This window comes from Balaenoptera physalus (assembly GCF_965194825.1).
Source record: "Balaenoptera physalus genome assembly, chromosome: 14".
Taxonomy (NCBI): domain Eukaryota; kingdom Metazoa; phylum Chordata; class Mammalia; order Artiodactyla; family Balaenopteridae; genus Balaenoptera; species Balaenoptera physalus.
In genome coordinates this window covers 83,811,310-83,830,517 of record NC_138893.1, presented here as the reverse complement: position 1 = coordinate 83,830,517, position 19,208 = coordinate 83,811,310, and the positions used below count along the sequence as shown (strand labels likewise).

The following is a 19,208-nucleotide window of genomic DNA, read 5'->3' as shown; positions in this document are numbered from 1 at the left end:
CCCAAAGCAATCTACAGATTCAATGCAATCCCTATCAAACTACCAATGGCATTTTTCACAGAACTAGAACAAAATATTTCACAATTTGTATGGAAACACAAAAGACCCCGAATAGCCAAAGCAATCTTGAGAAAGAAAAACGGAGCTGGAGGAATCAGGCTTCTTGACTTCAGACTATACTACAAAGCTACAATAATCAAGACAGTATGGTACTGGCACAAAAACAGAAATATAGATCAATGGAACAGGATAGAAAGCCCAGAGATAAACCCACACACATATGGTCACCTTATTTTTGATAAAGGAGGCAAGAATATACAATGAAGAAAAGACAGCCTCTTCAATAAGTGGTGCTGGGAAAACTGGACAGCTACATGTAAAAGAATGAAATTAGAACAGTCCCTAACACCATACACAAAAATAAACTCACAATGGATTAAAGACCTAAATGTAAGGCCAGACACTATAAAACTCTTAGAGGAAAACATAGGCAGAACACTCTATGACATACATCACAGCAAGATCCTTTATGACCCACCTCCTAGAGAAATGGAAATAAAAACAAAAATAAACAAGTGGGACCTAATGAAACTTAAAAGCTTTTGCATAGCAAGGAAACCATAAACAAGATGAAAAGACAGCTCTCAGAATGGGAGAAAATATTTGCAAACGAAGCAACTGACAAAGGATTAATCTCCAAAATATACAAGCAGCTCATGCAGCTCAATATCAAAAAAACAAACAACCCAATTAAAAAATGGGCAGAAGACCTAAACAGACATTTCTCCAAAGAAGATATACAGATTGCCAACAAACACATGAAAGGATGCTCAACATCACTAATCATTAGAGAAATGCAAATCAAAACCACAATGAGGTATCACCTCACAATGGTCAGAATGGCCATCATCAAAAAATCTATAAACAATAAATGCTGGAGAGGGTGTGGAGAAAAGGGAACCCTCTTGCAGTGTTGGTGGGAATGTAAACTGATACAGCCACTATGGAGAACAGTATGGAGGTTCCTTAAAAAAACTAAAAATAGAATTACCATATGACCCAGCAATCCCACTACCAGGCATATACCTTGAGCAAACCATAATTCAAAAAGAGTCATGTACCACAATGTTCATTGCAGCAGTATTTACAATAGCCAGGACATGGAAGCAACCTAAGTGTCCATTGACAGATTGAGGCCACTCTTCCTGGCTTACTGTGTCCTCACATGACCTTTCTCCTGGGCACAGGCACAGGTAGAGAGATCTCTGGTGTCTCTTCCTCTTCTTATAAGAACACTAATCCTATCAGATTAGTGCTCCACCCTTATGGCCTCATTTTACCTTGATTTCCGACTTAAAGGCTTTATCTCCAAATAGAATCATGTTGCAGATTAGGGCTTCAACATATGAATTTGAGGAGGACACAATTCAGTCCATAACACCGTATACCAGGAAGATGTAACAATGCTAAATAAGTAAGCACCTAATTGAGTTTCAAAATGTATGAAGAAAAACTGATGAAACTAAAGAGAGGACTAGGTGAATCCACAATTATTGTTAGAGATTTTAGTTATTAATAAAACAATTAGAAAATCAGTAAAAACATAAAAGATCTGATGCTACACCCAACAAATGCAGAGTCCATATCCTTCTCAAGAACATAGGGAATGCTGACAAGGACAGACTGTATGGTGGGCCATAAAATATATCAATATTGTTCAAAAGATTAAATCTGAAAGATTATGCTCTCTGGTAACAATAGAATTAAATTAGAAATCAATAACAATAAAATACCTGGAAAAATCCCCAAATATTTGGAAATTAAACAACGCTGTTCTAAATATTAAGTTATGAGGAAAATTAGAGGGTATTTTGAACTACATGATAGTAAAACCACAAAATATCCAGATTCACGGATGCAGCTGAAGTAGTTCTTATAAAGACATTTATACCTTTAAATGCCTATTTTAGAAAAAGAAGAAAGCTTTAAAATGAGTAACCTAAGTTTCTACCTTAAGATGCTAGGAAAGAAGAGTAAATTAAACCCAAAGTAGAATGAAAGAAATAATTAAAAGCAAAATCAATGATATAGAAAATAGGTAAATAAAAAAGAAAATGAACAAGTCCAAGAGTTGATTCTTTGGAAAGATTAATAATTAATAAGCCCTCTAGTGATACTAGTCAAGAAAAAGCAATAAAACGCAAATTACAAATATCAGGAATGAAAGAGATGTCACTACAAATTCTACAGACATTAAAAGAATATTAACAGAATAATATACACAATTTTATGCCAATAAATTCCATAACTTAGATGAAATGGACAAATTCCTCAAAAATCTGAATAGTTGTAAAACTCTTAAACTAAATCAAGCAACTCTCACAGAGAAAGCTCTAGGCTCAGGTGGAAGAACACACATTTGTGGAAGAAATAACAGTCACACAAACTTTTCCCAAAACCAGGAGCATTTTCATTCATTTTACAGGTCAGCATAATATTGATGCCAAAACCTGACAAAGACAATATAATAAAAGAAAATTATGAGGTGGGACTTCTAAATAGTGTGGCAGAGTGAGTAGCTTGACAAATCTTCCCCAAAAGCAACAATAAACTGTATATAATTGTCTAAAGCAATCATTTCAGGATTCTGAAAATTGACTAAAGGTACACAGCAAATGGAGTAGCAGTTATTCATGAAAATCAATAGAACTTTGAGTTAGGAACAATAAGAGTCTGTTCAACTTTAAAGGGACAAACTGTGAAAACTAGCAGCTTCACCACCAGAGAGGGCTCAATAGATTTGGAATGGAACTTGGATGAACTCTAAGTTCAATAGCATTTTCAACAACAGTAGCACATTCAGTAGCATATGAACAAGGAAAAACAGTGGCTCAGATAGTCTGAGGTTTCAATACTAGCTGGGGCAAAAAATGGATTGGCAGACTATCCAGAAATTTATTAAGGAGGTCTGGGAAATAAGTCATCGGAGGCCCTAATAAACTCTCCACATATCCATGCAGGAGAGACCAGAGAGGGCCCAAACTATGCACACACAAATGGCTGACTATGAGTCAGCACACAAATGCAAAGGAGATGAGAGGGCACAGAAATTAAGAGCCAAGGCAGCCATAAAACCTGCTTGAATTTGAACACAAAGTAAACTTTAAGACATAAAATACTACTAGAAACAAAAGGACATCTCCATAATGATAAAAAGGCCAATTCTTTAGGAAAATAAAGTAGTTATAAATGTATACACATCTAACAAGGAAGCCTTAAAGCATATGAAGCAAAACAACAGAATTTAAAAGAGAAACGGGAAACAACAGTTGTAGCTGGAGACTTCAATACTCCACTCTCAATACTTGATAGAACAACTAAACAGAAGATCAGCAAGGATATTGAAGACTTGAACAGTGCTATCAACCAACTTGACCTAATTGATTCTATCCAATGACAGCAGAATATATAATCTTCAAGCATACAAAAAACAAGTCTCATAAATCTAAAAGGATTGAAATTGTTCTAGGTATGTTCTCCAACCATGTTGGAATTAAGTTAGAAATCAACAATGGATATAAATTTGGGATATTCCCAAGTATTTGAAAATTAAACACTGTTCTTTTAAATAACTGATGGGTTAAAGAACAATCTACAAGGGAAGTTAGAAAATATTTTCAATTGAATGAAAATGGAAAAGCAGAATATCAAAATTTATAAGACATAACTAAAGTGGTGCTTAGAGGGAAACTTACAGCTTTAAATACCTATAGAAAAAGAAATCAAGCTTATAGACATGGAACAGATTGGTGATGACAGAGGTGGGGTTGGGGGTTGGGTGAAATGGGTGAAGCATGTCAAAAGGTACAAACTTCCAGTTATAAAATAAATAAGTCATGGGGATGTAATGTACAGCATGGTGACTATAGTTAATAATACTGTATTACATATTTGAGAGTTGCTAAGAGAAAAGATCTTAAAAATTCTCATCACAAGGAAAAACCTTTTGTAACTACGTATGGTGATGTGCTATGGAGATCAATTCACTATATATACAAATATTGAATCATTATGTTATATACCTGAAACTAACATAATGTTGTATGTCAATTACACCTCAACAGAACAAAAGTGCCTACAGAAAAATGGAGCATACTGAATCAATAACATAAGCTTCCACCTTAAGAAACTAAAAAAGACCAAATTAAATCCAAAGCAAGCAGAAGGAAGGAAATAAAATAATACAGATTAGAGTAGAAATTAATGAAATAGGAAACAGAAAAACAATAAACTCAATAAAGTCAAAGTTCTTTGAAGAGTCAACAAAATTGATAAGTCTTTAGCTACTTTGACCAAGAAAAAAGAAGACATAAACTAACAAGATTAGAAATAAAGTGAGGACATAACTGTTGACCTTACAGAAAGTAAAAGGACTAGGGAAATATAATAAGCAGCTTCATGTCAAGAAATTAGATAACTTAGATATAACAGATAAATTTCTAGGAAGACACAATTACCAAACTGACTCAAAAAGAAATTAAAAATCCATACAGATATATATTAATTAAAGAAATTAAATAAGTAATTTTAAATCTTCCTACAAAGAAAAGCCCAGGCACAGATGGCTTTACTGGTAAATTCTACCAAATATTCAAAGAATAAATAATAACCATCTTTCATAAGCCCTTTCAGAAAATAGAGGAAGGGACACTTCCCAACTCATTCAATGAGGCTAATATTACCCTGATACCAAAGCCAGACAAAGACATCAGAAGAAAAGAATTCTGTATGTAAAAAATTCTCAGGAATTCACAAAATGAACAAACAAAACTGATTAGCACTAATACATGAGTTTAACAAGGCCACAAGATACAAGGTCAGTATAAAAACGTCAACTGTATTTCTATATATGCTTAAATATTTAAAGAAGAAATAATACCAATCTTTCAGAAAAGAGGGAATGGTTCCTAATTCATCCTATGAGGCCATCCTATAACACCAAAGTCAGACAAAGACATCACATGAAGAGAAAACTACAAATTAATATTCCTCTTGAAATTATACAAAAAACTTTAAATTATTAGCAAAGCTAATCTAGCAACATAAAGGGATTATTTACCCTGACTGAGTGGGATTTATAAAGGAATGCACAGCTGGTTCAACATTAGAAAATTAAATTAATACATCACAGTAATGTGAAAAAATGACATGATTATCTCAATAGACACAGAAAAAGCATATGATAAAATCCAACACCCACTCATGATAAAAACTCTCAAAAAACTAGAAAATAAAAGGGAACTTCATCAACCTGACAAAAGGCACCTAAAGCTAATAGTGTATGTAATGGGAAAAGACTGAATATTTTCCTCTTCAGATCAAAACAAGATAAAGATGTCCATTCTTGCCACCTTTATTCAGCATTGTATTGGAGGTTCTAGTCAGGGCAATAGACCAAAATAAGGAAATAAGTTAAAATTATTAAAGGAATAAGTTAAACTATCTTCATTCACAGATGACATGATGTAGAAAATCCTAAAACTTCCCCTCCGTCCCCACCCCCACTCCATCTACTAGAACTAAGAAATGAGTTCAGGACGGTCACAGTATATCAGATCAATTTACAAAAATCAATTGTAAATGTGGTATATTTATGTAATGTAATATTTTTCAGCCATAAAAAGGAAAGAAATACTAATACATGCTGCACTATGGATGAACCTTGAAAACATGCTAAGTAAAAGAAGCCAGATACAAAAGGCCACATGTTACATGGTTTCATACATATGAAATATCCAGAGGAGCAAATCTATAGAGACAGAAAGTAGATCAGTAGTGGGCAGGGGCTGGGCACAGAGAGTAATGGAGAGTGATGGCTAATGGAGCCAGGGTTTCTTTGGGGGTGAAAATGTTCTAGAATTAGATAGTTGTGGTGGTTGCACAACTGTGCATATATATGCTACAAACCACTGGGAATACACTAAAACCACTAAATTTTACACTTTAAAAGGATGAATTTCATGGTATGGGAATTGTATCTAAATTTTTAAAACCTATTGTATTTCTACACATTAGTAATGAATAATCTGAAAGTGAAAATTAAAAATAAATTCAATTCACAAAGAACAAAAAATTGTTAGGGATGAACTTAATGAAAGGAGAACAAGATTTATACACTGAAAAATTTAAAACATTACTGAGAAAAATGAAATATAAACAAATAAGAGACATTCCATGTTCATGGATTGGACGACTAAATACTGAGATGGCATTTCTCCCCAAATTGATCTATATATCCAATGCATTCCCTATTAAAGTCCCAGCAGGCTTTTTGTAGAAATTGATAAGCTGATCCTTATTGACATGGAATTGCAAAAGACCCAGATTAGTCAAAACAATTTTGAAAAAGAAGACATGGACTTCCCTGGTGGCGCAGTGGTTAAGAATCCGCCTGCCAATGCATGGGACACGGGTTCGAGCCCTGGTCTGGGAAGATCCCACATGCCGTGGAGCAACTAAGCCCATGTGCCACAACTACTGAGCCCGTGAGCCACAACTACTGAAGCCTGCGTGCCTAGAGCCCATGCTCCGAAACAAGAGAAGCCACCACAATGAGAAGCCCGCACACCACAACGAAGAGTAGCCCCTGCTCGCCACAACTAGAGAAAGCCTGCACGCAGCAACAAAGACCCAACTCAGCCAAAAATAAATAATAAAGTAAATTAATTAATTTTAAAAAGAAGACAAAGGACTTACTCTATCACATTTCAAACTTAATATAATGGTACAGTAATCAAAACAGTATGGTAAGGGCATAAGGATAGGCCTATAATTTAATGGCACAGAATAGAGAATCTAGACATAAACTCATATTTATGGTCAATTGATTTTTGGTGATGACAATTCAACAGGGAAAGGATATTTTTTCCAATAAATGTTCCTGGGACAATTGGATATCCATATGCAAATTGGATGAATTCAGACCCTTACCTTACATCATACAGAAAACTTACTCAAATTAATTATAAACTTAAATGTAAGTGCAAAAACTGTCATTCTTTTAGAAGAAAACGTATGAGAAAACCTGCAAGACTCTGGGTTAGGCAACGAATTCATAGATACGACACAACAAAAGCACAAGCCTAAAAAAATGGATAAATTTGACTCCATCAAAATTCAAATCTTGGGCTTCCCTGGTGGCGCAGTTGTTGAGAATCTGCCTGCCAATGCAGGGGACACGGGTTTGAGCCCTGGTCTGGGAAGATCCCACATGCCGCGGAGCAACTGGGCCCGTGAGCCACAATTACTGAGCCTGCGCGTCTGGAGCCTGTGCTCCGCAACAAGAGACAGTGCGATAATGAGAGGCCCGCGCAACGCGATGAAGAGTGGCCCCCACTTGCCGAAACTAGAGAAAGCCCTCGCACAGAAACGAAGACCCAACACAGCCATAAATAAATAAATTAAATTAATTTAAAAAAAAATTTTTTTAAAAATTCAAATCTTTTGTGCTCCCAAATACACTATCAAGAAAATGAAAGAACAAGCCACAGACTGGGAGAGAATATTTGCAATACTTATATCTGACAAAGGACTTCTATCCAAAACTTAAAACTCCATACTAAGGAGATAAATAGACCAGTTGAAAAAAAATGAGCAAAAGGCTTGGACACTCTGTAAAAGAAAACATATGAATGGCCAAGTAGCATATAGAAAGATGCTCAATATCATTATCATCAAGGAAATGCAAATTTAAAACGGTCATGATACACACTCACTAAAACAGCTAAAACTAAAAAGACTGACAATACCTAATATTAGCCAGGATGTGGAGCAGATTTAATGCTCACACATTTCTTTTGGGAGTGCTAACCTGTATATTTATTCTGTGATATAGTTTTAGTAGTTTATTTTAACATTAAACATCCATTCATTATAAGACCAGTAATTCTACTGCTAGGTATTTATCTGAGAGAAATAAAAATATATGTCCAGAAAAAGATTTGTGCATGAATGTTCATATATTTACTCATAATAACAAATATTGTAAATAATGCAAATGTCCCTCAACAGGAGAATGGATAAACAAATTGTGGCATATTCTTACAATGCAATACTATGTAGTGAATGTAATGTAATGAATACTAACACATGCAACAACATGGGTGAACCTCAAAAACATTCTGCTGAAAAACATTCCACCTCTCTCACTGAATCCGTCATCAAGTTTTGTGTATTTTATCCTCACAATGTATCTCATGTCTTTTTTTCCCCTTTTCTTTTTTCTTTTTAAAAATTGAGATATAATTTACATATAACATTGTATTACTTTTAGGTATACAGAGTAATAATTTGATATATGTATATAATGCAAAACACAAAAAAGTACATCCTGCATGATCCTGGTTATATGAAGTTCTGTAACAGACAAAACTAATTTATAGTGCTATAAATCAGATCAATCGTTTCATGACATGGGGAATGGGAAACTTCAGTTGCACAGGGGTATGAGGGAACATTCTGGGGTATCAGAAATGTTCTTCTACATCTGGAAAAGAATGGTGGTTACTGGGGTTAATACCTTTGTCAAATGTCATTGTGCTGTAGATACTTGAAATGTTATTGTATGTAAACTATTCCTCAATAAGGTTTATTAAACTTTTTAAATACTCAAAGAGTTAAGGGATAAGATAGCATCCATTAAAATTATTGGAGGTTTTAAAACAAAGCAGGTAGAGATTTTAATTTAAGAAAAGACAGATATGAAAATTCAGTTTAAAATCTTAGACATGAATAGCATTTGAAATATCTGAGTAGATAACTGGACATAACTACTATATGTAAACTGGACCCAGTGAAACAGAATAGTAGTGAATTGAATGAGAGAACTAAGAAAATCACCTAGAACTACAGAGCTAAAGACACTGAGAATTTGAAGAGTAGTTTGGAGACAGGGAAGATGGATCAAGATGCTGTAATATATGTGTAACAAATTTTGGAAAGAGAAAATGGAAAAAGGCAATTTTCAAAGAAATAATCACTGATTTTTTTTTTTTAAGAATTGAAGAAAGACAACAGTCTTCATGTTGAAAAAGCATATCAAGTGAGGGACAAATTAAAAAAAACCACTCTCAGATATATTCCAGAGAAACCGCTTAAAATCAAAGATTTTAAAAAATGCTAAAAGCTATTAGAAAAGAGAGACCACATATAACGGAGTAAAAATCAGACTTACGACAGGTTGCTCACAATTAACAATAAATGCCAGATGATAATGATGTATCGTTAAAGTGCTAAGGAAAAAATGAATGATATATCTCTATTTATCATATATATGATAAATAATAAAATTATATATACATATTATATACTATCATTCAGTAATGAAGGCAAAATAAAGACATTTTAAACATCTATAGAACAAGAGTTTCCCATTCATATATACTCACTGAAAGAACAATTAAAGGACAGATCGCAGCAAGAAGGAAAATAAAGCCAGAAGGAATGGTATACAAGCAACAGAGAGCAAAGTAATTGGCAAAGCATATTGGTAAACCTAAGTAGTTACTAAAACAACAGTAACATTTTGTGTTAAAAAAAACACTAATACTAGAATTCAAAATAAAAATCACATGGAAGATGCTGAGAGGGAAGTTAAAGAATATCAAAAAGAAAAATCACACAGATGCTTAGAGGGAAGTTGAAGCATATCAAAGTCCTTTTAAAAAAAAATTTTTTTTAAAAGCTTTTGCACAGCAAAGGAAACCATAAACAAGACCAAAAGACAACCATCAGAATGGGAGAAAATATTTGCAAATGAAGCAACTGACAAAGGATTAATCTCCAAGATTTACAAGCAGCTCATGCAGCTCAATAACAAAAAAACGAACAACCCAATCCAAAAATGGGCCGAAGACCTAAATAGACATTTCTCCAAAGAAGATATACAGATGGCCTACAGACACATGAAAGAATGCTCAACATCATTAATCGTTAGAGAAATGCAAATCAAAACTACAATGAGATATCATCTCACACCGGTCAGAATGGCCATCATCAAAAAATCTAGAAACAATAAATGCTGGAGAGGGTGTGGAGGAAAGGGAACACTCTTGCACTGTTGGTGGGAATGTAAATTGATACAGCCACTATGGAGAACAGCATGGAGGTTCCTTAAAAAACTACAAATAGAACTACCATACGACCCAGCAATCCCACTACTGGGCATATACCCTGAGAAAAACATAGGTCAAAAAGAGTCATGTACCAAAATGTTCATTGCAGCTCTATTTACAATAGCCAGGACATGGAAGCAATCTAAATGTCCATCGACAGATGAATGGATAAAGAAGATGTGGCACATATATACAATGGAATATTACTCAGCCATAAAAAGAAATGAAATGGAGGTATTTGTAATGAGGTGGATGGAGTTAGAGTCTGTCATACAGAGTGAAGTAAGTCAGAAAGAGAAAAACAAATACAGTATGCTAACACATATATACGGAATCTAAGGGAAAAAAAAAAAAAAAAAAAGGCCATGAAGAACCTAGTGGCAAGACGGGAATAAAGACACAGACCTACTAGAGAATGGACTTGAGGATATGGGGAGGGGGTGGGGTGAGATGTGACAGGGTAAGAGAGTGTCATGGACATATATACACTACCAAATGTAAAATAGATAACTAGTGGGAAGCAGCCGCATAGCACAGGGAGATCAGCTCGGTGCTTTGTGACCACCTAGAGGGATGGGATGGGGAGGGTGGGAGGGAGGGAGATGCAAGAGGGAAGAGAAATGGGAACATATTGTATATGTATAACTGATTCACTTTGTTATAAAGCAGAAGCTAACACACCATTGTAAGGCAATTATACTTCAATAAAGATGTTAAAAAAAAAATTTTTGTTTTACATAACTGGAATGTCATTTATTGTCAAAGTGGTGAAAGATGTCTCAAGCCCCTACATCCCTTTTTGTTCCTGTCAACAATCCTGTAAACTGAAGGAGGGAAGGGACATGTAGTTGATATTGCAACCCAGTGTGTGTACATAAGACAGAACACAAAGTTACACAAGGTAATAATCATTATGTGAGTGATCACTATGATATTTTACATTCTGTTCTGCCTTATTATATTTCACTTTTTTGGTATTATTTAATAACATTTTAAAATTGATTTCATTGTCCACATGGTCCTGAAGCTTGAAAAACACTTGTAAAAGTGTTTCCTGAGAAGTCCTAAGTACTTACCCCTCCTGCTTTAAAAATATATGATACCAAGACAGAAATTAGGTAAAAATTAAAAGTTAAATGAAAAAAGATATGATAGAGATTGGTTAATTAGTATAAAGTGCTCTGATATCCTCTCAGTTTAGGATATTTTACTTGATGAATGTTCACATTATAACTAGCAGCATCCTATCACCAGAATGGAAGGCTTGAATTCATCTTTATAACCACCTCTCTCATTGAATCAGTCATCAAGTTTTGTGTATTTTATCCTCACAATGTATCTCATGTCCTTTTTCTCCTTTTTTCTTTTTAAAAATTGAGATATAATTGACATATAACATTGCATTACTTTTAGGTATACAAAGTAATAATTTGATATATGTATATAATGCAAAATGATCAAAGTTCTTTCTTTGTTTCAGTAGAGGACAGAAATCCTGAAAAACTTTAAACTTTGTTAGCAAAATAAGGGCGTATGGATGCCAAAATTTTAACTGTAACGAACAGAATATAAAAATAATGAATAACTTCCAAATTTAAAAGGGGAATAAGGAAAACTCATTGTAACAGAAGGAAAAGAGAATAAAAAATACAAGAAAAAGAAGATTAAATAGAAAACACAAAATTAATGGTAGAAATAAGTCCAAATATTGTACATTACAATAATTATAACTGGATAGAAGTTACCTACAAATAAAAGACAGAGACTCTGAAATTGGTTTTTAAAAATCCAGCTACAGGGACTTCCCTGGTGGTCCAATGGGTAAGGCTCCACGCTCCCAGTGCAGGGGGCCCAGGTTCGATCTCTGGTTGGGGAACTAGATATCCCACATGCGTGCCACAACTAAGGGTCTGCGTGCCACAACTAAGAAGCCCACATGCTGCAACTAAGACCTGGCGCAGCCAAAATAAATAAATAAATAAATAATAATTTTAAAAAAATCCAGCTCCATGCTATTTAAAGAAACATATCAAAAATGAAATGACATTCAAACGTTGAAAATCAAGGGATGAAAAAGTTATAACAGTCAAATACCAGCAAAAGAAAGTTGACATGAGTAGAATTTAAGTAGATAAATATTTAATAGGAAAAATAACAAGTTTCACTGAGACTAGGAAAATTTGACCCCACCCCCGCCAGGCTTGAAAACAATAAGTAGGAAATTTTGTAAGATATATTTGTGTTGAGTCTTTTTTTTAGTTGCGGCATGCAGACTTCTTAGTTGTGGCATGCGGGCTTCTTAGTTGCAGTATGCATGTGGGATCTAGTTCCCCGACCAGGGATGGAACATGGGTCGCCTGCATTGGGAGTGCGGAGTCTTACCCACTGGACCACCAGGGAAGTCCCTGTGTTGAATCTTTAAAATTTAACCTCAAATCTACCTAGCAAGCCCTTTTTTTTAATTGGATAGAAGCTGACTTTCATTGTTAGAGTGAAAATACATAATTCTCATCTTATACTTTTAAGAGAAGGTGTAACTTTTCTTCCACCTGAATGTAAAAGGGCACATAAAAACAGATGAAGTAGAGAGTAAGCAGAGAATCAGATAACATGATCAGATTCACATTTTTTTTAAATAAATAGGTATTTTTTATAGTGGGTAATGTGAAGACTTCAGATGAAATAGATTGAGAAACTGATTGGAAATTGAATGCAAACGAAGACCACTTGACTGTTACTGAAATGAATAGCCCAGTTTGCTTTTTTTTTTAAAGAAATCCACGTTCTTTTATTTATTTATTTATTTATGACTGTGTTGAGTCTTCGTTTCTGTGCGAGGGCTTTCTCTAGTTGCGGCAAGTGGGGACCACTCTTCATCGCGGTGCGCGGGCCTTTCACCATCGCGGCCTCTCTTGTTGCGGAGCACAGGCTCCAGACGCGCAGGCTCAGCAGTTGTGGCTCACGGGCCCAGTTGCTCCGTGGCATGTGGGATCTTCCCAGACCAGGGCTCGAACCCGTGTTCCCTGCATTGGCAGGCAGATTCTCAACCACTGCGCCACCAGGGAAGCCCCAGATTCACATTTTATAGCCATCCTTTTGGCTTCTGCAAAAGGATAGATTATAGGGCAAAGATTTAACGTAAACTGTCAGGTGAAAAATGCAGACTACAAAGTAATACATATATGGGATTGACTGTCTACCTTACGCTCTAAAAAAAATACTGGAATCAAGCAACTATAATAAAATTAACAATCATTATCTTTGAGTGGTAGAACTACTGGTAATTTTTATTTTTCTTTATACTTTTCTGGATTTTTTTGATGAAGAAAAAATGTTACTTTAAAAACGTAGATATTTCCACAAATTTTCTTTAAATAGGAATAGGGAGGCCATCTGAATATTGTAAGATCCAGAAACTCACTAACTTTTCTTTCACACAAATGGACTAAATATTGAAAACAAAACAGAATCTGATTGCTTTCAACCTTTATGATTATTAACAGAGATTGAAGCTCATCTAAATATTCTGGGGTGATAATTTCTTTTAGGAACTTGATCAAAATGCCACTGAAAAAGTCCACGCAATGTTCACAGCCATTGACGAGCTCTTGTATGAGCAGAAGTTGAGTGTACATATTAAAAGTCTACAAGAAGAGTGCCAACAGTGGACATGTAGCTTTCCTCACCTCAGGTATTGTAGCCCTTGTATATTCATGGCTAATACTAAAATTTGAAGAGCAGATTTCCAAGAAAGCTTGTATTCTGAAATCTCTATGGGCATGGATTTATATAAATAAGGTGATGTGGTATAAAGCCTCAGATGACAGAAAACTCATGTTGATGGAAGTTTCTCAGAGTTTTCATAACTACCAATATATTGTCCTAATCAAGTAAAACAACTTCTATACCAGTAACTGTGATCTGTGTACTGTGGCTGTCCAAAGAGCCTTTCTTTTGAACAAGAGGGTCAGAAAATATATTTGATTACACTGTTGTCTATAAGTAAATTCTTATGCATGTATACTTGAAAGCAAACATAGGCTATTAGGAAGCTTTCCTTAGAAACCGCATTAGTGCACTTACTACACATACTTAAAATTTATAAAGCTTCATATTCTTAAGAATATAATTCAGTTTTCACTAATTTGGCCTGGCTTTCACCCATTTTGGCAAATTTAATGAAGACTGTTATAGAGGATGGAGGGCAAATTACAAATGTTTGCCCAATTCCCTTGGATTTTTTTCAGTGGGGTGGAAAACCTTTATCCTATCTCCATTGTATAGGAGAGAGATATACCTTTAAAAAGGCTCTGGATTCACATTTTTCTCAAGAATCATTCTAAATCAGTAATGGACTAAGTATGTACTAGACTTCTATGTAGAGCCATCAAATTTGTTCCAAAAATACCTACATTTTGTATGTATGCCAGGTGAAGGTGCTTAATTATCTCTTTATGTTCTTCACTTTGAAGGATTCTGGGTAGGCAGATAATCACTCCAAGTGAAGGTTATGGACTGTATCCTAGGTCCCCTTCTGCTGTTTCAGCTTCACATGAGGCAACACTGTCTCAAGAAAGAGATTCTACTATGTAAGTATTCTAATATGTAAGTACTTATGTATTCTAATGTGCAAGTATTATATTCTACCAGTTATACTAAGGGATTAAAATACTTCTTCCTATTTATTGGTATTTAGTAAAGCACAGCAAATTCTGTAAGATTGACCATAGTCTTTATGCATATTAGAATTTTGTTACTTAGTTTTTTGTTCAAAAACTAAGACATTCTCTAGGATTTAAGGGTTATTCAGATTCATATATATCTACATCTGTCTATAAATATAGGCACTTCCCTCTTGGAATAAATGTGTAGATAGACTGGTTTAAAGAAATTCAGGGATCTAAGAAACAGACTTTAAAAGTTTTTTGAAAAAAATTTTGAAAAGTCATTTTCTTAAACGTATAATACTAATTAAAACTTAATTTCTTTATGGAAGTTAAACTGGTATTAGTTTATCAGCTTAAAATGGGTAATTAGTACACTAGCTAAAATGGCTAATTCTTTAACACCTCAAACTCTTTATTTTTACTTTTTAAAAATATTGGGAATCCCCTGGTGGTCCAGTGGATAAGACTCCGTGCTCCCAATACAGAGGGCCTGGGCTCAATCCCTGGTCGGGGAACTAGATCCTGCACGCATGCCGCAACTAAGAGTCCGCATGCCGCAACTAAGAAGCCCGCATGCCGCAACTAAAGATCCCGTGTGCCACAACTAAGACCTGGCACAGCCAAATAAATAAGTAAAAAAATAAATTCCTTTACTTTTTCCTAAGACTGTAATTTTACTTATACTGATACCTTCTAAGAGTTGTAGTAATACTTGCTTTTGATGCCTTTTTGGGCTTGTAGTAATTTCATCAGACCACAAAGTAAAACATTATTCTCTTAGGCCAGTTAAGGTTATGGGATCTGGGTTATCAACTAACTGATTTTTGGTCAGAGAATGGGATTTGTTTACTTCTTTCAAAGTGATTTAAACTCAAGCTTCTGGTCACTAGGCTGAGCTTTCTTTCTAAATTTAAACCTCATGTATTACATCAATAAGCCTTTTTAAGTTTACTCCTTTTATATAAAGGTCAGACTTTTACAAAGTAATGTCTCCCACAGAAATGATGTATCCTTTAATTTTCACTGACCAAAATTACATAACTTACGTCCTGCTATTAAGATATATTTACCCGATCCATTAGTATAAACTTTATATATGCCTTATTGTTTTATAACTATAAATAGCAGTTCCATTTAGAGATTCCAAAGAAATAAGGAACAAATCTGAGCAGTTAGCTCCTCCTTTTTTAGGACATCTGGCTAAATCATCATTCAGGCAACCTTTCTTTCCTTTTTACTTGCTACCACCACTGCTGCTTGGTGCTTCTTATTTTTCGTTCTGCTTTTCTGGATTATTTGACTTACAGTTTTCAATAATTACCTTTCTTTACTATACAGATGAAACAATTACCTATCTATACTTTATATACAGACATATATTTAAATGAAACAAGTTATTCAGCTATATTAGCATGTCACTACTTATTGAAAATAATAACAAATTAAATATAATCCATATTTATTTTCCTATCACTACCACTTTGTCCATACTTGATATTTTCTCTTGAGTACCATTAATGAACTCATTGCATTTCAAAATATTTATATATTTTAATTAACCATAATTATTATTGATGCTCAAATTGTTACAACTTGGCCATGTCAAGCTAGTTCCTTTGTTTTTGTCTTGACTGTATCCTTGTTTTCTGGTTACAATAGGATGCTCCAGGCCCATCCTGGAAAAAAATTGTTTCTTCCTTGAAGGCACGGTACCAGCTGAAATTCAAGGAGACCTAATTCCTTTGAGAGGCTACTAGTATTTGAGAACAAAATTTGGGTAGTGAGGGTATGTAAGTTGGTGATGATGCTGCAATTCTGCCACTTTTTGTAATAAGTGGTGTGAAAAAATGTGTCAAGAATTCATTTTGGTATTTTTCAGTTTAACAAATCAGTTTTCCATAAAATATGAGGTTGATCATCTACTTTCTACAAAAATAACATTTCAAATTATATCCATTCTTGCCCCTCCACATTACATCAGATTCTCCTTTTAAAGTTCAGGGTTAATCCTTTCTGTCCCCACTTAAAAATCTTCAATAGCTTCCCAGTGAATTTAAGATACAAATCTAAAATTATATCATAAGCTGGCCCCGGCCTACATCTCTACCTTTATCTTCTGTCACTCTCTCTCTCATTCATTAATCCTCCCACACTGGATTTCTTTCAAATCTCAAATGTACTAAACAAGGTATTTGGTCCAGCTTCCATTCTTGAGGAGTTCTTGGGCCAGAGGAAAGTAATATAATAAACAACACAAAAATACAGTCTCTTCCTTTTTGTATCTCTAACACCTCACACAATGTGTAGAACATGGTTAGCATCAACTTTTTTTTTTTTTTTTACTAAATTAAAACATCATATTTATATGAAAATAAACTCCATGAAAATGAATTAATTGATATTATGGTTGCAAAACAATGTTATCAATCAAAACAAATTATTAGTGTCTAGGTCAAAATGGAATTCCAGGAACTTTATAACAATAGAAGATGGTGGCAGCATAAGGAGAAAACACAGGCCAGAAAAGGACCATGAACAGATGAGTCTGAGGACATTTCCATTTGAAAAAAAACTATGCAGTCATCTGCTTCAAGTTAGCTTAAGGGGCTTACCTACCCTTACTTTAAATACATACCTCAACAAAAATTAACTATATCTAATAAGTTGCTAAAGTATATGACTATATGCAGAATTATAACCCTTAAAAAATCATTAAAGAATGGAGAGCTCAGAAATAAACCTCTGCGTATATGACTAAATAATTTTCAGCAAGGGCACCAAGACTACACAATGCGGAAAGGACAGTCTCTTCAACAAATGGTGCTGGGGAAAGAATGCAAAAGAATGAAGTGGGACCCTTATACCATATACAGAAATTAACTCAAAATGGATTTTATAGACCTAAATGGAAGACCTAAAACAATTAAAACTCCTAGAATAAAACACAGGGGAAAAGCTTCAGGATACTGGATTTGGCAATGATTTATTGGATAGAACACCAAAAGCCTAGGCAACAAAAAGCAAAAATAGACAAATGGGACTACATCAAACTCAAAAATTTCTGTGCGTCAAAAGAAACAATCATCAGAGTGAAAAGGCAACTTATGGCATGGGGGAGAATATTTGCAAATTGCATGTCTGATAAGGGGCTAATATCTAGAATATATGAGGAACTTCTACAATTCAACAACAACAACAAAAATAACCCAATTTAAAAATGGACAAAGGGGGGCTTCCCTGGTGGCACAGTGGTTAAGAATCTGCCTGCCAATGCAGGGGACATGGGTTCGAGCCCTGGTCTGGGAAGATCCCACACGCTGCGGAGCAACTAGGCCCGTGAGCCACAACTACTGAGCCTGTGCGTCTGGAGCCTGTGCTACGCAACAAGAGAGGCCGCGATAGTGAGAGGCCCGTGCACCGCGATGAAGAGTGGCCCCCACTTGCCACAACTAGAGGAAGCCCTCGCACAGAAACGAAGACCCAACACAGCCAAAAATAAAATAAATAAATAAGTAGAGAAGTGAGGAGCTGGGATCTGAACCCGCATTAAAAAAAAAAAAGAGAGAATAACACAAAGCATACATTGGTTATATTTAATATTTGGTTAAACTGAGAGCCATTTAAAAAATTGTACTGCTCAGATTTGACTGACTTTCTCCAAAGTAAACCTGCTGAAGTGAAGGCGTCATCATATATTCATTGAATACCTGGGTAGGATGAGAAATTCAAATATAAGTAAGGGAAGATACTTGCCCTTTAGGAGTATGCATTTTGAACAATGACGGAGTTATTGAAATAAACATATAACCTCCTGAGGTACCTTAAAGAGCTAATTATGAACGTAAATATTATTAGATTTTTTTTAAAAATGTATTTTATAGCCATAGCTGTTGCATCTGAAAAGATAGCAAGCAGTATTCAATAGTGCATAATATACCTAAGTAGAGTGGGTCTATGGCTAGTATTTATTTATTCCTGTTCTGAGAAATAACAGGTATTAAGGTTTAGAGTAGCCCAGGAAGGTGTCACTAGGGCAAGGGACCTTGAGCTGAAACTTGTGCGAATGAGTTGCTTTGAGAACTGTTTATGTTGAACATAATATTTTTCCTCTTCCAGATTTGGTATTAGGGGAAAGAAGTTACATTTTTCATCTTCATATGCTCCTAAAGCATCTTCCATTGCCAAATCCCCTAGCTTGTGTTCTATGGAAAGAGAAGAGGAAGACTGTATAATCTTCTCGGAAGGAATAATAGAGGAATACCTAGCATTCGACCACACAGATATGTGAGTATTATATCTTTTAAACTTTTTACTCCTCTCCTATTTTGTTGTTAATATCTATTTTTTCTAAAGTATACTACCAATATTA

General features: G+C 34.8%; 2 protein-coding genes across 12 annotated transcripts in view; one reads left to right on the top strand and one right to left on the bottom strand.

The window, feature by feature from the left end:
- Positions 1–19,208, top strand: part of FAM149B1 (family with sequence similarity 149 member B1) — a 63,873-nt gene that overhangs the window by 19,231 nt on the left and 25,434 nt on the right. For all 11 annotated transcript variants that reach the window (XR_014253306.1, XR_014253307.1, XM_082424496.1 and 8 more), the window contains 3 exons: positions 13,721–13,863; positions 14,645–14,761; positions 18,956–19,123. Coding sequence is in view for 9 of the 11 variants with exons in the window: in XM_082424496.1 (XP_082280622.1) it covers positions 13,721–13,863; positions 14,645–14,761; positions 18,956–19,123 (428 nt within the window). In the remaining 2 variants the exon portion in view is untranslated. The remainder of the gene's footprint in view (positions 1–13,720; positions 13,864–14,644; positions 14,762–18,955; positions 19,124–19,208) is intronic.
- The window catches only part of DNAJC9 (DnaJ heat shock protein family (Hsp40) member C9), a 39,289-nt gene continuing 33,320 nt past the window's right edge, over positions 13,240–19,208 (bottom strand). The window contains exon 5 of the mRNA XM_082424600.1: positions 13,240–13,275. Coding sequence (XP_082280726.1) covers positions 13,255–13,275 — 21 coding nt within the window. The 3' untranslated portion in view covers positions 13,240–13,254. The remainder of the gene's footprint in view (positions 13,276–19,208) is intronic.